This window comes from Meleagris gallopavo, chromosome 1, assembly GCF_905368555.1.
Source record: "Meleagris gallopavo chromosome 1, MGAL_WU_HG_1.1, whole genome shotgun sequence".
NCBI classification, from domain to species: Eukaryota; Metazoa; Chordata; class Aves; order Galliformes; family Phasianidae; genus Meleagris; species Meleagris gallopavo.
The window spans coordinates 109,270,750-109,291,403 of NC_139404.1; the positions used below are offsets into that span (position 1 = coordinate 109,270,750).

A 20,654-nucleotide genomic window follows, 5' to 3' on the forward strand; every position below is an offset into this window, starting at 1 on the left:
ATGTCCGTTTCCCCTCGTCCTGTCTCCACGTACCACTGAAAAGAGACTGGCCTCACCGCTATGGCCACCACACCTCAGATATTTATAAACCTGGGTCAGGTCCCCTCTCAGTCGTCTTTTCTCAAGGCTAAACAGACTCAGTCCACTTAGCCTTTCTTCACAGGGGAGATGCTCCAGGCCCTTCACCATCTTTGTGGCCCTCCGCTGGACTCTTTCCAAGAGATCCCTGTCTTTTTGTACTGGGGAGCCCAGAACTGGACACAGTACTCCAGATGAGGCCTTACCAGGGCAGAGTAGAGGGGGAGGATCACCTCCCTCGACCTGCTGGCCACGCTCTTCTTAATGCACCCCAGAATGCCATTGGCCTTTTTGGCCACGAGGGCACACTGCTGGCTCATGGCCAACCTGTCGTCCACCAGGACGCCCAGGTCCCTCTCTGCAGAGCTCCTCTCCAGCAGCTCATCCCCCAACCTGTACCAGTGCACGCAATTATTCCTCCCTAGATGCAAGACTCTACACCTGCTTTTGTTAAACTTCATCTGGTTTCTTACTGCCCAACTCTCCGGCCTGTCCAGGTCAAGATCCCTATGTAAAATGGAGGAACACAACATAGCATGGCTGCTGCTCTCTGTAATGGGCCGTGGAAGTGATCTGGAGGGCATCTTCCCACATTAACAAGGAAAGTGTGAGTTCCATCACAGAAAGGCACAACCCCTCCTCCCAGAGCCACCCGTGAGAAACTCACTCTATCTATCTTCTGTTTGAAATTTAAATCTGAGCCTAATGCCGCCCACCATATGAAACGAATGTGATTAAAACGACGGCTCCTTTTATTTTCAATTAAAATACACGGGAAGCGTTACTTTCCCGCACCACATGCAAAAGCGGGCACATAATGCGGCGCTGGGAAACGGGAACGTGCAAACCCACTGACCCAGTTCCACCCTCACGGTGGATCGAAACGCAAAAAAAAAAAAAAAAAAAAAAAAAAAAAATCTTTTCTCCTCGCTCCTTCCTCACATGCCATCCAGAGGAGCAAAGTAAAATGCGCTGTATAGAAACGTGGCAAAATGAAAAGTGTTAAAAGGTAATTCCTCGGAGGTTTCCTACCCCGCCTAGGGGGCGCCGCGCTCTGCTCCGCTCGGCCTCACTCGGTCCCACTCGGCTCTTCTCGGCCCAGCTGTTCTTCGCCCCGCCCTCTCTGTGACGTCACTCGCCGGTCTCCAGGCAACGACCCTGCAGCGCAGCGGGCCGGGCTGGCTTTGGCGGTCCGGTCATGGCTCTGCCACTGCTGCCCGGCTTCTCCGTCGGCCGGAACGTGAGTGGTACAGACGGGACGTCCCTTCCTTTCCCTCTAGCCTCGTTGCCCGTGAGCCAGAGGGAGGAAAAGATGAGCTTGAGGCTGTCGGCAGGGCTGGCAGCAGGGGGCGAGGAGAGGTCGTTGCGGAGCTGAGCGCATCACTGCCTGCAGGGATAATTTGCTGAGAACTGTGCTGTGAAGTGATGTGGGAAGGAAGGAAGGATTTGGGAATGACACTGGAGGTGTTGCCTTTAAGAAGCAGGCACAGCAGTACGGGCTTTCTTAATAAGTGTGAAATATCTGGAGGGGAATCTGGTTTTCATGCTGTGAACTAAAGGAGAGGGGACAGACCCTTTAGCAGGGTCTGTGGTGATGGAACAAGGGAAATGATTTCAAGCTCAAACAGGGTAGATTTAGGTTGGATGTAAAGAAAAAGTTTTTTAGAGTGAGGGTAATGACACACTGGAACAGGTTGCCCAGAGATGTGGTGGGTGCTCCATCTCTGCAGACTTTCAAGGCTGGATCAGGCCCTGGGCAACCTGACGTAGTAGTGTTCCTGTTCACTGCAGAGGAGTTGGGCTAGGTGGCCTTTAAAGGTCCTTTCCAACTCTAAGGATTCTGAGAAATGACCAGCAAAACCCTGGTTTCTGCAGCCCAACTGCTGGGCATTTGGCTGGCTCCCGAGCCTAGTTCCTCCTGTGAGGGGTAGTAGAGAAGGTGTAGAGAGGGAGAGTTTCCAAATCGTTTGTTACAGTGCATACATTAATGCCAACAATACCACGAGCCTCAGCACCTCTTAAGAAGAGATTGCTCTTTAATGTTAGCATATCTGGGAGCTCACTCTATGAGCAATAAATCAGCCTGCACGAAGTGCAGCACAGTGGAAAATCTTTCTCTAAAGAGTAAGGACAGGTAGAAGCAAGTGTAGCTACCTAGGTAGTCACATAAGGAGAATAAAACTGTGCAGAAATATGTGGGCTCCCCAGCCTCATTGGTGTGCGAGCACTGTGTGGGTACCTGCCAACACATCACCTCTTGCAGGCCATCTTACAAGCATCAAGGATATTCCATGTGACTTGTTCCCCACGATCAGCAGGCTGGTACCATTGTTTTAGAAGGGAAAGGAGAAAAGAGTTGGTGGTGAACACTGTTTCCTGAATTCAAATTTGCACTGTAAAGAGTTGGTTGTGTATGTACCATCTCAGATAGCTGCTAAGTGGGCACATCAGAAGCAGTGAAATAGGTGCTATCTGCTAGTTGAAGATAGAATAACAAATTGTTATGCAGGAACTAATTGTTCTGTAGTTTTCATTTTAAATCAGTTGATGGAGATTATTGTCTTTGGGGTGTGATAGAGCTTTCTTCAGAGCCCTACTGCAGCTGGCTTTGGAGAAGCTTTGTAACAGAGATAAGACCCAGTGTTTGACTACACATAGTTGAGGAGAGTTAACATACAGAAAATAGTGAACATGTCATGCTGAGTGCATACAGTGCATATATGTGTAATGAGAACTACAGATGAGAAACCAAGTTAAAATCACCACAAGACGGTGTTGTGATGCCACAGTTACACTGTTGTGAGAACTCCTAATTGCACTTTTTGTACAGTCCTTAGTTTAGTGGAAGTAATAATGATAACGGGCCCTGCTTGAAAAGCATTTGATCTCTTCATAGCTGTTGGCTATTCAATTTAATTTCATTTTGTACACTTCCACAAATGAAAGGCCAAGAAGGCCTTTTATTTAATGGAGGAAAAAAAAAATATGACTGCCATAGATACATTGATAAGGAAACATTTTCCTGCTAGTACTGTGACCACTGCCATCAGTGTTTCTTATCACACAGAAACAGTAGCAGGAAAGCATTTCCTGAAGAGGGATGAGCAGGGGATGGGGAACTGCTGCTGCTGTCAGTCCTTGGTTTATAATTATGGGTATTAATTCCACTCTTGTTCTTATCACTGTTCAAGCTACTGCTGCAATCCTCTGTTCTCTGCCCTCAATGCTACCTGCTGCATATAGAGGCCCTCAAAAGGTGGAAGAGGTATACATATCCATTTGGATGTATTTAATGAGGAGGCTGAGCTCCCACAGAAAACCAGGGCTTTAAGGTGGTTACAACGCTGATAACTCCAGGGCAGCAGGGATTGCCGCTGGCAAAGGGGAATTAAGAAATCTTTACACAGCGCTTGCATCTTTGTGTCTAAGGGTCACTGGCTCTAGCAGTACAGCTCTTCTATGATTATTATTACTCTCTGACAGCTTTACCAAGAATGCTTGCCTCCTCTCCAGCCTGTGAGCAGAAAAGCTTCATCTCAAGCTGCCTGCATCTTCTCTTTTCTGCTGAAGGCCACAGACTGTGAGGCCTGGTGCTGCAAAAAGGCAGCAGCCCCTGTGTGATGTCTATTTTATTGTTTTTCCCCTTAACTGCAACTAACTGGTACCTCTTTCCAATTCATGCCCCAGAGCAATGCTGCCGCTGTGGTTCTGTTTAACTGAGACAAAACCTAACTGCTGGGGCATTGCAGCTAATTAGAGTAGAGGGTAATACACCAAGGTGATAGACACTTTCAAAATAGCTGGAGTGGTTCCTATAGTAACATAACACAGCGTTTCCGCAGCTCTAAGAGAAGAGCAGGGCTGAAGGTGCCATGGATATGAGGGCTGGTTTTCCCTGCCCTGACAGCACTGGGGAATGGCCTTACCCTGCCTGGCGGGGCATGGGGATCACCTGTGGTGCACCACCCTGTTGAGTTAAGGAACATGGTCATTTATTTTTGTAAATACATACTAGCTTTGTTCCTGTCACCAAAGCCAACATATAATAGCCAAAGAAAGACCAAACACTACTGTATCTTCTACCTGCAAATCCTGACTGGTATGAAAATTGTGCTTTGCCAGTACAAGTAATGTGTGTGCCAACACAAAAAAAGTCACATGCCTCAATACCCATGTTTAATGCTGCACGTGGCAGAAACATTGTGTGTAACAGATTTGCTCTGTTACTGCAAGAGTGTGAGTGTGCTTGGAGTCTGGGCTGTGGCAGGAATGTTTCTGGTGACGGTGCAGTCATGCTGTGTTACTGATCCACCTCCTGCTGTGAAAGGCACCTTCTGATAGCAGGCTGCTGTTCTTGCCTTGTATCAGCAGCTGATGGAAAGGACTATTCCTGCAGGTTGGATTAAGTGAGTTCTCTCTGACCAGTGCATTTCTGTGCCTGAGGTTTGGAATCCTCAGAGAGAGAATTCTTTCCAATTCCAATTTCTTGGAAACTCAGACAATGACTTTATAGATCTTGGAGGATAAAAGTACATACTTGAGAGTATCCATTTCTGCTGCAAACTCTATTGGCATAGAGCAAATTCCCTCTCTTCCTTGTTTACTGCACTAGCCTGGAATTGCCCTCAGTTGTGCTACCGTTGCTGTCTCTGGATTTTTCCTGGTTTAACTATTTTCTGCTTCTCTGTAATCACTGGTGTCAAAATGGGACATTCGCTTTCCTTGTCAGAGTGCTTTCCAAGCTCTTTATGCTGTGCCTTCCCCTGCTCCGGGCTCTGGCCTTTTATCCTAAACTCCTTCCACTGTTTGCTGCCACTCAGCCTCACTCCCTGGGTCTGTCTGCTCACAGCCCCCAGCCCAAGTCTTTCTTAGCTTTCCGTCAGGGCTGCATTTTTGATTACTTCCTTTATACTGGACTGTTGTCTCCTCTCAGGCTGTCCCAGCTCTGGCAGTAAGAGCAAGAGGGGCACCACTGCAGCTGGGAACAAAGTCTTAGGGCAGTCCTCCTTTTACAACACCACTCATCCCTAAGCATACTGAAATCTCTGAAGGTGAATGGGGATAATACCTGTGGCTGAAATATGGCTTTTCAGTAGGAAATGGTTTTAAACTGAGACAGAGGAGGTTTAGATTAGATATTAGGAGGAAGTTTTTCACACAGAGGGTGGTGACGCACTGGAACAGGTTGCCCAAGGAGGCTGTGGATGCCCAATCCCTGGAGGCATTCAAGGCCAGGCTGGATGTGGCTCTGGGCAGCCTGGTCTGGTGGTTGGCAACCCTGCACATAGCAGGGGGGTTGAAACTAGATGATCTTTGAGGTTCTTTTCAACCCAGGCCATTCTATGATTCTATGAAATGAGTGCTTGCTTTGTGAGAACTGGTGCTACTTGTCTCATTTCTGTTCACTGGCGACCTGTGCTTTCAAGAGGGCAGGAGGCTGCATGGATTTCAGTGGCATAGCATGCAGCATTTACTTGTATTTCCATTCTTTAGCTGAGACAACTAGGACACCATATCAGCAGTCCAAAGTAGTTCAGAAATGTCACTATTCATCCTGATACAGGATTTGAGCCAGGACTCCACAGTGCAGCTGCAATTAAAAATGAACACGGGGAGGACTAACACAGTGCTGCCAGTGGCTTTTGCCCTAACTCCCCGTGGCATTTGCTTAACAAGACATGGCCCCTGGGACAGTGGCTGAGGTGACAAATTTCTACTTGTGTTTGGTTCAGCTGAAAAGTGCAGCTTCCTGCCGTGACTGTACCAGAGTATTAAAGAGCAAGATGCTGAGAGCACAGGGCAGTGGACCGCAGTGGGTGAGTCCACAAAGCTTCAGAGCATCCCAATCTTCACATTTGTCATTATTGAATGTATCCCCAATATTTATTTCAGGCTCACCACACAGAAAATGGCCAGCTTTGTTCAGCAGATCTACAGCCAGCATTAGCACAGCCAACACAGTAAAGCTCTTTTCCTGCAATGTCACAGATTTCTTTTAGAAGTCACTTAATACTGCTGTGGATGTAATGTGATGTTCTGTCACTATTTTCAGCTGGATGCTGTCTGGGTTCGTTAGCTGAAGTTTCTCAAATGTCATTTTTCTCTTTTGCAATCTTTTATAATTACTCTTTTGCTTAAAAAGAATAGCCTTTTGCTTAAATCTGCTCATGTTTCTAGAGGAGACTTCGGTGATTCTTAATAGAATTACAGCTGTTGGGCCACTTACTTTTCAAATTGAATCTTGAACTCTGTTGTGATTTCAGCCCTAAGAAAATTTCCACCAGGAGAAAACGTGGATTTCTTTGACAAACAATTTCTCAAGCTGTAACTCACCAAAGCCCAGCAAAGGAAGGATAGAAAATGCTTTTTGAAGAAGCTTTGAGAACATTAAGGGACTTTCCTTTGCTCAGGATAGCTGCCACCCTTACTGTGCTTTAATAACTTTGCTTTTCTCCCTTACTCATGCTTTGGTAATAGGCAGAGAAGAAGTACTTGCTATGTCAAAATGGATCTGCTGGTATATGGAGCTTTTAGTGTAAATCAGATATTTTTGCCCGCAAATTTCCTTCTTAAAACTTTTCCTTTTTAAAAAGCTATTCCACGTTAGACCTAATAAACGCAGAAATCTCCCTCCCATTCTGTCTTCTCTCCAGCTTTCTATCAGCTTACCAGGGAACAAAAGTAATAATAAAAAAGGGAACAGAACAAGAAAGGGCAGCTTGCTAGTTTCAAAAAAAAGAGGGAGAAAACCATCCCTATTGTAAATCTGCTGGGGAGCAAGTGGCAAACCTAGCCAGTGCTCCCTGGCCATCATCCTCACCTGCAGAGACAGTGCTGTGGGCTTCAGGGAAGGGTGAGATGACCAAGGGAAGGTCTTCTCTTAATGCCTATATGTCAGTGCTTGCACTGTGCGCAGAAGCATGACATTTAATATCACAGCTCAAAAAAAAAATACATAAAAAAAAGGTGCTGATATTAAATATTTTGTTTTGGGCATCTTTCCTGCAAATATGCAGCTCTTCTTTTAATCTTGTTAAATTCTTGGCTTGAGCAATGTTGCATGGCAGGGAGGCCCATAGGCTAACTTTGTTGCACAATAAATATTTCCTTTTATCGATTTTCTCTTTTATTCCTTAAATAATTCAAGAACCCTTGTTCTTGAAGAACTTTTTGTCCTCCTTGTGTGTCCTTTATCATATGCTACATGCCATGTGCCCTTTCCACTCACCTTTATTCAAAAGACTGCCTGCCTTTCAGGTACTTCCTTTGGGGAAACATATCCATACTCTCATTCATTCCTGCTATCGATATGGGAGCCCCGTCTCACCTTGCAGCATCTGCTTTGAAGGGTGCTGCTTAGCCCAGCCTTTGTTAACCTAAGCAGGGTACGGCCATTGATTTTTATGGCATTAAAAATAATCAGTTGTAAAAATAATAAGTAATGTGGTTTTTTTTTGCATGCCACTGCCCTTGCATTGTAAGCAAAATCTAAACTAAGGTAGGGATTGAGCTGTTCGTTGAGCTGAGGGGCAGCTCTCCTTCCTGTGTCATTGAGCTTAGAGCACCGTTGAGATTTTCACCTTCAGTGTGCACTAGTTTGTATATATGAGCAGTGAATGTTATGAGCCAAAGGTTAGCAGTCTTTCAGATTCCTCACTCAATTTCATATTGGCAGAATAAAATAACTAGTCAGTCCCTTTCAGATTTTGCTGCTCCACTGCTTTCACTCTTCCCAGAATATTGAATGTGTATTATATTATTCTGGAGCACTCAAACGTTGCCATGATGAACAACATTTCTTTTGGCTAATTTTTACTCATGATGGTAATGCATTGGTGTCTACACCTTTTTGGGGAGTACTGGTTTAAATGTGTGTGCTCTAATTACTGTTGCTCACTCTTCCAGGAATCATTAAGATTGGAAAAGACCACTAAGACCACCAGTCCAACCAGCAGCTCATCACACCATGCCCACTGCCCGTGTCCCTCAGTGCCACATCCACACGGTTCTTGAACACCTCCAAGGACAGTGACTCCACCACCTCCCTGTGCAGCCCGTGCCACTGCCTCACCACTCTTTCTGAGAAAAAATTATTCCTAATATCCAACCCAAACCTTCCAAATGCAGTGGGAGAGGCAATTTTGTCCCTCTGCTGCGTTACTGATATATCTGCTCCAGTGGAGCTTGGAGAATTATGCTGTCCAGCCTTTCCATTGCTTGGATCATTCCTGTGCTCTTCCCCAGCATCAGTTCCTCCCCTTTCAGCCTCAGCTTTCCTCATAATCCCTCAGCCCCAGGCTGAGGGTTGGGGGCACAACTCAGCTGTTCCAAAGCATTTCAAGGATTTGAAGGAACGAGGAAGAGAGCAGAGTAAGAGGAGCTAATGAGTCAATACTGCCGCTCATGGGAGGAAGGGTTTGTGGTGCTGTCTCCTGTGTTTGCTCTTCCTGTTTGTCTGATCTGTGTGGGGTGGCTGCCTGTGCGTGAGGGAGCAGGTGAGTAGAGCAGGTTGCCCACAGGAAGGAGCATTCCCACAGGCAGGACTGATGCTCGCTGGAGACTTTTCTGCATCACTTCAAGGCAGACTCCAGTACTAGTCAAAAAATGTGAGCAGGCAGGATGGCTTTCTTTGCAGTTGGTTGTTTTTTAAGGACTCGATCTGTAACTGCCTGAAAAACAATAATAACATAAAAAAATTGCTACAAAGGTTGTCTTTTGAAATAAGCCTGGATGGAATAAATTTTCTGTCTTTTGATTCAGCTCTAGATTCCCAAAATTGAAATGTATTCAGGATTATGTACTTTGCACTCTGCAATGCAAATGCAAATAAGGTCTTCAATATAAGTTATGACAGCAGACTGTTTTCTGGGTACTCCTGAGGTGTTTCCATTTGACCTGTGGGGTTCTATAGAGGAAGCTTTTCCCCCTCTACCTTTTGCATTGTTCTCATGGGTGACTTGCTTCCGTATTCCGTAGTCCTTATTGCAGGGAAGAATATGGGGGGACAACAGCTGGTATCATCCTATTTCTCAGCTATGTTTCTCAGCTATGTTACCAGAATGCCTTTCCATTTTGATCCATAAGACAGAAAATTGACTACTGAAATAATGTCACTTCACAGGCAGCATTCAAGTTGTTAGAGGTTTTCAGATAGTATTAAAGGTACTTACAGAAAAACTTCTATGTGATTTATCACCCTTGCCTAGCTAGGTAACTCTTATGAACTTAAAACCATACATTAAAATGTCATTTTCTCTCTTTTCTTCCAAACTTTTGACAGTTAGGGAAAGAAAAGTTCCACAAATCGCAGCACTGGGGCTACTGCAATAATGTTGCTATGCTGCTTGCAGAAGATAAACCTGGAATAGGAGGTGAACCATTACCTGGGCAGAAACTGAAACCTAAAACCAGTGTGTTTCCAGCAGAGCTCGGATGTGGTGCTCCTGCCTGGATAGCATTTGACAAACAGGTATGTGGAAATCAGTATCTATATGTTTTTTTAGGAACAGATACAATATGACAGATGTGAAATTCAGTCAAATACTTAAGAAGATTAGTTTTTGTGTGGAGAAAAGTTCCTAGATAAACAAAAAGGGTGGTAATTTCTGTTCTTCCATAATACTGATATGTTGTATAATGAAGGTAAATGTATGTCTTACAGCAATATACATAAATACTTCTGTACTGGGATACGTCTCCTAGAGGACATCATAAAAATAAGGGAGTAGTTAATATATATCTATTTAAAATAGTGATAGCAAATAACTGATTTGCAACAATGTACTTCTTTTACATTTCTTTGTTTTTCAAATGATCAAACAAGGAATTGTGTAGTTAAAGGAATGTAAGGAAGGCCTCAGTCCAGGAGAAAATCTGCATGACCGCTAACCACAGTGCAGTTCTGTAGGACTAGAATTCCCTTATCTAGTCTTGTTTGTTTGCTCAAAGTCCTGTTGACTTTGTTCAGATGTAGGGAAATAGATAGTGTCTGTTACAGATGCTGGAATTTAAAATTAATATATATATATACTTATTTATTTTGTAGGAGTGTAATGACACCTTTAAAGCTAGAGAGTTATCAAATAACTGTTATCTAGGATGATATGTATTTTCAAGCACACTGTCATTACTTTCCTTTTTAAAATGTACATTAAATGCTACTTGGTGATGGTTTATTTCTAAAGCAATAAGCCTATAATCAGAGAAGGAAAATGATCCAGAAAAAGAAATCATTCAGCAAATTGCAGAAATGTTGCATGACAAAATTATTAGGATATTTAAACACTGAGAAGAATGACATAATTTTTGTTTTAAAGTAAAAGTCACAGAGATAATTTCAGTATAATTGCCCATTTGTCTCCTTGGCAGACAAATGTGCAACTACTGCAAGAAAATGTGAAGCTTGAATAGATAGATACACATTGCCTCTGAAGTCCCTAGTATTGCTCACTTGCTTTTCACTAATGTGCTCAAATGTGAATTGGTATAATGTGCCTAAGAGTTAAGGCCTTGGCCAGTCCTGCATGTGCTCTGTCTGCACCCCTTTTTTGATACGAAAGTATGCATTGGTTTCTTGGGGACATACATACCTGTTAGCAGGATTTGGACCCAAGTTTATGAAACAAATGAGTTAAGTAGAAGGCAAGGGGACCTGCTGGTGAAATGACCTAGCTGGCCAGTCTCTTTGTCTCATCAGTGTATTCCTACAGAGGGCAATCAATGCAGGACAGGAGTTCACGGGTTTGGAATTAGACTCTGGAAGGCTCATGTCTTTTTTTTTTTTAATTATAGACAGTTGAAGAGTACTACCCAACTAATTTAACTTCCCCAGGTAAGAGCCTGAAATGGCATTATGCCTGCCAGTGCTGCAGTTTGTAATGCAGCCAAGTGGACTCCATGAAAAATGAAGAGGTGTTTATGTTTTTAAACGTACTCTGCTTTCTTACCCATTTTTCTTTCCAGCTTTCAGCACTACCAGTTTGTTGGGGAAAGGACAGGCGTAATACTTCATATTAAGTAGGTTAAGAAATAGTATTTGTAACTTCATATACCTAATAGGAAGCAGATGTAAATTTAATTTCTTCTGTGATTAAATACATACACAAGGCTTCCTGGGCTTGAAAAGGTGTTTATAATTTGACTACCACAGGTGCAGCCAACTTTGCAATATGCCACAGAGTTTGTTCAATATTTGTTACTTTCAATTTTCATGCCCACCTTCTAATTTCTAAAAAAAAGGGCTACTGCACACAGCAGTGTACTACAGATGACACATAAGTTACGAAATGTTGAACTTTGACTATTTCTAAAAGTAAGCTTATTTTAAAATGTAACATAAGTCATCTTCTTTTATGTTCCTTCCCCACTTCACCCTTTCTGAATTATGTTTCAATCTGCAAAACTGCAGTTGGCTGCTGAGCATGTGTCGATTGTACACTAGCATGCTCATAAAGAAAGGTATAAAGAGAATAAAGTTGCAGAAGAGTTTCCACAAAGTCATCTGGTGAAGTAGACCAGGACATGCTTAGTGAAAGGAATAGTTACAGTCTATTTAATACTCAACTCTGTTTGAAAATCTATGCAAATAGACCCTTTCCTCTGGCTGGTGTCTCGTGAGAAGGCTGTTCTCAGAAATGTCTGCTGACAGAATTAAAAACAGTTAATAATCAAATAGCACAATTGAACAATATGCTTGTCAGACATTCTTACTCTAGTGAGACTAGCAGAATAGGGAGAAGAGAATCCATGCATCCTGCCGTTGCATGGCTTATCACCAATTGGGCAAGGGGTGAAGTTCAGCTCTGTGTTGGCTGAGCCCTCAGGATTCTCAGATATATGGGTTTCAAACATTTTTAAGCCCAGGTCTGCCAGATGCTCACTGAAATGGAACAACTAAGTTCCTGTTTTTCCACTGTGTCATTTTGTCTAATGAACCAAGAATGAAAGTTGTTGAATTTATTAATCATTACAAAAATGAATTATGAATTAGCACTGATGTGACCCACATATTTGGTTGGAGGTGCTGGTGGTGGAAACCTATTTTTTAGTAATTCTATCTTGCACACTCTTACCACAGCAAGCATCCTGGTACATATTACACTACAAAATAGATATTTCTTGAACATTCCCTTAAACATGGTCTTGGTGCTTAAAGAACATGCATGATACCAAGAAGTATAAAAATGGTTTGCAAAGTTCGATCTGGGATCTCCTGACATTAACACCACTGAGTAAACCACTGAATACTTCACCTGTGAAGGTTTTTTTCTTGCATTATTTCTCTCCCAAGAAACCACAGAGAGGCCAATAGGTGTGCTCTCTGAGATTTCTCTTCTTGCTGAATTGCAGAATCAGGTAAGTTTTGAAATTACAGTATTGCACAGCTCTAAGTGACTCGTGAAAAAATATAATTTTTCTCATAATCTTCCATACCACTCATTAGAGAGCTTGCAAGACCTGCTTGAAAAGGACTCTGCTTTTTACTTACCTCAATGGTAAAGCCATTACTGTCATTATTTTCCAGGAGTTCAATTAATAGAAGTCTAAAAGTTTCTTCATGATTTGGGTAGCTCATTGTGCCATCAAAAATGCTTTGTTTGGAACAATTTTCAAGCAGCCTGCTGATAGTTTTATACTTGATTTATTTCTTTACTGTGGAGTTCCATCTCTGCTTAGATGTTATGATAATAAAAATGTCAACCAAAGAATATTAAATTTATGTGATTTAATGTGGATTTCCATTCTTGCTTTCTGAGAAGTAAATCTATCTCCCGAAATCCATACATTTAATTAGCTTATAATGTGCACAAGTCTATTTTATTGATGCATTATGCAAAAGCATTGAAGACTTTGCTGCTTTATATGTATTTATTGTTTTTAATAGGTATTGTCTTTTGATGCCTATTTTGAGGAAGAAGTGCCTGATAAAAATCAAGAACTATATAGAATAAGACATTGTAAAATATATTTCTACCCTGAAGATGATACAATTCAAGTGATTGAACCCCAAGTGAAAAATAGTGGCATAATTCAAGGTATGTATTTTTAATAGCTTTTTATTTTTTGCTGAAAGTGTAAATACTTTCAGCGAAGTCTTGGTCCATTTTAAGAAATACATGACATGAATTCTTAATACTTAAATGGACAGTGAGTGAATAGCTGTAATCTTCTTATTATGGATCACAATGTGAACTTTTCTATTGCCTTACTTTTTGAAGATGTAGATTTAGTAAGGCAGAATTCATTCATACACACATACATTTTTTCTTTAATATGATTCTTGGTCTTTTTCTGGTTTTGTATCACTTCTGGAAAAGCAATTTGCATTCTGGATTTCCATTCCTGGTCTTGGTTCCTTCCTATGATAATAAATTCTCTAGCTGAAGCTTTCTTATTGTTTATTAGAAGCTGTAGATACCTTTGCATTTACTGAAGGAGAGCACCTTTTGTGCCTCTGGCTGTTGGTTATTATTAAAATACCCTTGGCTGAGTAGTTTTTCCGTGACACTTCTAAGCTGCCTTTCCTCAGAGTCATATCACTATACTTGGGCCAGCCTGAGGACTTGTGGAGAAAGATTTAGTAAGCTGATTTACTGGAGTATTAATGAACTTGGTTTACATTAAGAAAATGTGATCTGGCAGTCAACATCCTATTGCAGAAGGGGAGTGCAGCTGCTGCTTCTTGATGTTTATAGGTCACTGCCAAAATTAAAAAAAAAGAAATTGCAAGAGATGTTGTCCAGATAAGCAGGATGTCTTGGGTTGAGTATTTTGGGATGACTGCACCTCCCAGTCCCAGAAGATAGTTTATACGTTCTGGTGGATCTTTGCACAGCAATTTAGTATTTTTTTTTTTAAATTAACTCTTTAACTGTGATATTCTTTTCCAAGATGATCAGATGCTATCAATTTATTTGTCTACAGAATAGGATAACATTTAAAAGTGTTAAGCGTTTCATTTCTGTTATAGCTGGGATAAAATTGCCTGAGAATCTTATCATAGGGTACTGTGAACCCTGCTTTCCCTGTGTTGAAAAGTTCTTGCCAGAAATCTTGCTGGCTGTTCAGCAGGAACTGATTTTGAATTCAGAGGGACCTCATCCTACTCCTATCAGAGCAATTGATTTTTCATGACATATGCAGAAAAGCATATTGGATCTTTTCACCTGGGAATTTATAAGACACTCTCTCTCCAGCTATCTCTGTGAGGCTGGAAACATTCTCAGGTGAAGGTTTTCCTTGACATGTGTGTCATGGCAGTGGGAGCAAATGTTTCTAGATTATGTGGCTTGGAACAAATGACTATCAACAAAGGAAATACAGTTAAACTAAGAAGCAGAGGTGATGTCCCTGAGAGGGAAGCTAGAAACCAGGTTCATTAAAGCAGAAAGTGTAGTAGAAATGCTAAGTCATGGCCTAAAACAGTGATTGAGCACCTGGTGGGAAAGCAGGGCTGACCCAAAGGAGCTCAGGTGCAATGCAAGTGAGTGACTGGAAGGTGTGGAGCCACGATCCACCCTTTCCCAGACCTCATTTAAGGGTTGGCAGTGGAGGCAAGGGTATCTCACTGGAGATCCCTGCCTACCTGAGGCCTTCTAAAGGTAAGCAGGTGTTTGTGTGTTCATGGCTGCTGCATTGGGACTTGTTCTCATTTGCTGTAACCTAGAATTTGTGCCACTCTGCTGTTACTGCTGTACTTTCCATCATATTATAGCATCATTATATATATATATATATATATATATATATATATATATATATAATAGCATCATATACATCATTATAGAAAGCAAATTCAAGGCTGATTGCTTTGTATCTAGCTGTAAGAATGAATCTTTTATGTTGCCACTGCAGTTTGAGATATGTAGTCTGCTTCTTCAGGCCTGATGTTCCTATGATGATCTGGAACTGATAGGAAGACTACATTTTCCTCCTATTTCCTTGGTTGGATCTTGTGTTAATGGTTGTTGAAGTTATCTTTGGTACAAGATCTAAAATTTACTGTGCAGGAACAAGGATTTCCTCAGTCTTCTATGCAAGGGTGTTTTGAAGGCCTCTACAGCTTTGTAAGAGCACTTCTCTATATGAGATCAGTATGTAGAAAATGCTAATTAGGTGGATTAAAAAGAAATGTTCCAGTATCTTAAAAGAGCGCTTCATTTACTTGTTGCTGGTACCTGAGCTGGTATAGAATCTCAGTTTATTGACTGTGTCAAGAAAGGGAGAAATGCAGTAGATTGAAAGATTCCCAAAGCAGTTGGTGTACGTTTAGGCTTTGCAGCTAATGAGATGACTTTGGGCGTATACTTTATCATAACTGTTTACATAAAGATTTTTCTTAAGCTTGAGATTAATCTTATGTAGAAGAGGGGGGGAAAACAAAGAAAGATGGAAATGCTTGTCAGAGAATTCTTGCTCCTATGCGCTTGGACACTGACTTGATGCTCTATAGATGAATAAAAGCTACAAAACTGTTATTACCTTAGGGACAATAAGTTTGTTCCTGAATACATGTAAAAGCAGTCTTAAAATGTTTATTTTTATAAGAATATGCATACAAAATGCATTAACCATAAAGTGCTTGTATAAATTATATATTTATAATCTGCTTAAACCATTACTTTTGCTCAGTTTTCAATTAAAAATCAACCCATTGCCTCTTTTATCTCTTATTCCCTGTTCTGATTGAAAAGAAGACTGAAAGGAACAGAAGCATAACTGTCTGCATTGTGAAGCTGTTAGGTTGAAGCACAAAGAATGAAATTCTTGCCCGCGATCATATAAGGAAAGTTGTAACAGGAAGAGAAGCTGAACTGAGCTGAAGTTCAGGGTCTTGACCATAATGCTGTCCTCTGTACCTACACTAAAATCGAATATTTCGGTTAATTAGAACGGCTGGGCTCTGTAGGGGAGAGTTCAACTGTGGGAGAACTTGGCTTGTTGAAATAAGGGCAAATTGTACTGAACAAAAGAACACAGATGTGGGGATGTGGATGATGAAAAACGTATGGGGAATTTGAAGAACAGCATAGGCTTAGTCTGTGTGGACAGTTACAGAGTTGCAATTGCAGGGAAGAGGTTGTGTAAAGGAGGAAAAGAAGTAAGCTTTGATGGAAAAGATGCTGAATAGCTGAACTTTTGAATTCATCTTTAGAATGCAGAAGGTAGTGGAGATCCTGATTTGCATGCGTACCCAGGTGGAAGAGATGTAACAGAGACAGCTCTTCTTAGGAGTCCTCTTGAAGAGTAGCTATTGCAGTGATGGTATAGATCAAAGATTGATGGTTGGATAGATCAAAGGTAGATCTTTGCTTGTCTGGTTAGTGAGGCCACTAGATTACCAGTGCTTGTGCCATACCCCACAAATGAGAGCTTGATGGTCTGAATGAGTCTATCTGGGCATGGAGGGATTAAGGAAATGTAGTCATTTCCCTCTGTGCTCCCCCTTCTGTGGTTAGTATTTGTTGCATTGCGGGGGAAAAAATTTGGAGAGGCATATAGACTACAGAAAGATTTTGTGAAGGAACACTTGGTAAATAAGTTAGAATTCCTGGACTTAATTATGATTTTACAAAATTAAAACAAACTGGCTTTAAAAAAGCCAGAGAATGTACTTTTACCAGTGATCAAAATCTCAGAGTGACAGAGTAAGTAATCTGTGGGAAATGCATTCTAGTGACTTTAAAAAGTGCTTTGTGGAATTGGCTTCTATACTTGGACATGAATTTAGACAATTAAGGTTACTACTCAATGGCTGAAATCTGAAGTACATTTAATTTTGGAAACTGCCTTGCTACAGATTGAAAAATATTTTGGAAATTCTTAGAAACACTGGATGAAATCTATAGACAGGATCTATAAAAGTGCAAAACACAAAAGAATGCAGAGGCCAACCTGAACTTGAGAAACCAGAATCAAAGCAAAAAATACCAGGGCAATCACAATGCTCAAGAACTGATCAAAGATAAGGAATGAAGCAAAGAACAGTAAATTTTACCTCATAACAAACTCCACAATGTTATTCCAGAGCCAGGAAGCTAATTACTCTCCCTATATAAAAGTATGCTCTTTCCTTAGAGAGCCAGTCTAGATGGGATGATGCTAGCATTTTGTAGTTCTAATTTCCAGTTTAAAGGACTGTGGCTGGCTGATACCATCTTATCAAAAGGTTATTTATGTCCCCTGGGGTTAAGTGTAGCTTCCAGAGCAATCCAGGCCTCGAGAGCCAGAGCGCAGTAGAGGGGCTGGCTGGTTTTCCCCAAGGTCAGCCAGCTGAAGAAGAAAGTGAAGCTGCCTGCTGGCAAGGTTCCCAAGGCCGACTGACTGAAGAGGAAACTGAAGTTGTAGGCAACTCCTCCAGTATAACTGATTATCTAAAAGTTTAAGAACTCCTTGGAACCCTTGAAATAATTGTGATCTTGCTTTTTAATGGTGGCCAAAGCAGGACCTGGCTATCTTCAGAGATGGGTGACTAAGTGAATGTATGAAGCTCTCTTGTTTCTTGGGATGAACTCCTTGTGTTGCAGGTATAGTGGTACTTGCTTCTTTCTGTGTAAGCAGTCAGAGTGTGCAAAATCCAAGTGTTACCCATTCCACTCCTCTCTAGTACATTCCTGAGTAGTGCAGAGGGAGTAAGCTGTGCTGAGGAAATTCTTGATACCATTTTTGTCTTTCCGCAGAACAGTGTAGCAGCAGGGACCAAATCGTGTGTTGCCCAACTGCATGTGCTGCCTTATAGGCAGAAATCCTTCACTGCTATTAAGGTCTCCTTAAGCTGCTGCGGTAGCTGCCAAATAGTCAGAAACCCCGAGAGAAGAAAAAATCTGCTACAAATTGTGACATGGGAACTTGATGGCACCACTATTGGCTGAGAGAAGCAACACACCAACTTCCTTTACAAGAACACAGTATAGAAGAGCTGTAGGCTGACCAGATGCAAATATTTAGCATCCTGCAGTTGGATAGCCTACTCAATAAACTGATAGAAGATATCCATACTTGGCAATGAGATTGTTGCATGCGCACAGATTCTTCTATGATGATATCTAATGTCCGACGTGTTTCTAGAAGTAAAAATAGAATTATTTTCCAGAAGAAAGGTCCCAGCATTTTTTAAATTATCCTAACACGAGCTCACCACATTTTATTAAATTTCAAGTTCAACAATATAAAATATTTTCTCCACGTGTGTAGATCAGGCACAGTGATATCTAATAAAAATGGAAGTTTGCTAGACTTGATATTATCTGTACGAGACATTTTCCATTAGGAAAGAGGTTCTTATCCCCTCAGAACAAAATGGGTATATGTACTGTATTTTGAAAAGAGACATGGAAAAAATAGCTGCGTGTTTATTTACTGGTTCTGAGGTGAATATAACTTCAGAAAATTGTAAACAATTATATTTTAACTAAAATTATAATAAACTTTTGCATTAATGTGGGAGTCTGTTCTGGTTAGCACATTATTTTGTTGGAGCAACCCAAGGATTAAGCAAAATTAGGTAACGTTTTTGAAGTATGTGTTTTTATTAATGGTAGTGCTATGGGGTCTTGCGTCATGTTAAAATGTGTTAATTATCATATTTTCTAACTAACATTTCTGTGAAGATACCTCCTAAATATATGTATGTTTAAGCAGATAGGACTTCAAATTTATTTCATAGTCAAAGGTTAGTAACCAATCAGATTTGGTACATGTGAAATGTTACGATGCTGAAAAGCTCTAAAATAATTTATTTAATGTGGATATAAAGTAGAGTTGCTTTTTTGCTTTATTCCCCTGAAAATTTATGGGAGTTGAACTAATTATGAGTTATATTGTAAGAATTTACTCATTATAGGAGTTAGAATTTAACAAACAACTTTGATAATGTAGTCGTGGAAGGTATTTCATACAGATTAGTCCCTAGTGAAATAAACCAAACAGTGAAGAATTTCCATGGAGTAATTCAGAAATAAGGCCAGTAAAACACTAAACATAAATACACAGCAATATATTTCTCCCACCTCCTTTGTCTCTCTTCATCTTCCCTCCACTCCCTCCTACTCCCAGACTGAAAAAACAATGCTGGAAAACCATCAGAAGGAACTTAAAGGGAAACACTACCAGATGCACAGCTGAAGGGCCCTGGAAAAAGTTCTGTAATGAGAGATAATGAGATACTTTTTAGATAACTGTGTCTAATTGTCTACTATTGTTGTAGTAGTAAGTTAGTACTTGAACTATCTTTAGCTTTGGAATTTTTGTGTGTTTACTGTTGTTGTTTTCAAGTTACACCTTTTATTATTGTAGTCATACCGTTGTTGGGAAGGTATGGTGGCAAGGAATTGTTGTAATCATATGGCGTGGTGGCTTCTATCTGGTGTTAGGCAGCGGGTATCTGCATTATAAAGCTGTTACAGAGACATCTGGGTTGGCAAGCACACCACAGATGCTGAGATTGAGGACTGGACCCTCTTTATATTCTCTACGTGTTATCTTCACACAGTGACACCTTTGTATTGATGTGGCAAAACTTTCACTGCTATTCTTTTTGTTCTCTTGTAATGTTGAAAACAAGAGTTTAGTGCCAGCTTTGCCAATCTGAAGTTCTTTTGGAACTCAAAGTTTACTCACGATAAATCATAGTTTGACATGCATGCAGCTGCATAACTTTCCTTTAATGTACGTCTTTCTTATTTGCTTAGCCTGCTGAGGCTGTTGTTTACAAGTATTTTTTTAAATACTTGTGGTATTTCAGAATCCCAGAATGGTTGAAGCTGGAAGGAATCTCTGAAGACAATCTGGTCCAACTCGATTGTGTTTTTTTAGAAGAAAAACTAGTTATTGTAATAAGTACAGGAGACTACTTTTCACTGAAGGTTCTTTTATTGAAAGGTTTTGCTGTTCTTTTTGCTAAAGTAGTGACCAGTTACATTTGAGGAGTGAATGGGAATTCCTTTCTATTTACAAAGGTGGTAGCTTTCTGTATTAGCCTAAGTTTTGTGCTTGAACTTGAAGTGCTAGAAGCTGGTCATTGTGAAGCGGTGGTGTTATTAAAATAAGATCCTCTTATCTGATAGCTCCTTTGCTGAGTGAAGGATAATTTTTTTTTTTTTTTTTTTTTCCCCCCATATAGTTCCATCTGCTTTGGTTGTATCGGTATAGGAAATTAGCATGTCTTTGAAATGATCCCCAAAGCAAAGGATGTTCACTCTTTGAATTTATTTTAATTCTTTTACAGGAACTATTGTTCGACGTCATCGGATTCCACTTCCATCTCCTAATGAAGATCAGTTCTATACTATAGATCATTTCAATATCAACACTGAAGTAATCTTTTATTCTCGAAGATACAAGATTATAGATTGTGACCAATTCACAAAAAATTTCCTGAGGAAGATGGGATTTAAATTAAATCCTCCAGGAAATTGTCCAGATGACCCATATACCAAAGAGCGGCAAAAGGTCAGATGAGGCAGTAAAAGTGAATACGTGATTTTAATCAAAGTGCAATTTCTGTTAGTAATATGTATGATATAAAATATTTCTCTGAGCAAAAAATGTTCCTATTTCAGTATAATGAATCACGAGAG

The 20,654-nt window shown here is 40.8% G+C and overlaps 1 protein-coding gene across 4 annotated transcripts in view; it reads left to right on the forward strand.

Moving 5' to 3' along the window:
- The first annotated feature begins 1,188 nt into the window (after window positions 1-1,188).
- Window positions 1,189-20,654, forward strand: part of EFHC2 (EF-hand domain containing 2) — a 63,311-nt gene continuing 43,845 nt past the window's right edge. The window contains exons 1-5 of one of the 4 annotated variants that reach the window (XM_085209529.1): window positions 1,217-1,318; window positions 7,984-8,448; window positions 9,359-9,547; window positions 12,962-13,112; window positions 20,303-20,526. In XM_085209529.1, coding sequence (XP_085065655.1) covers window positions 9,416-9,547; window positions 12,962-13,112; window positions 20,303-20,526 — 507 coding nt within the window. In that variant the 5' untranslated portion in view covers window positions 1,217-1,318; window positions 7,984-8,448; window positions 9,359-9,415. The other 3 variants (XM_085209510.1, XM_085209537.1, XM_085209521.1) reach the window with 3 other exon arrangements.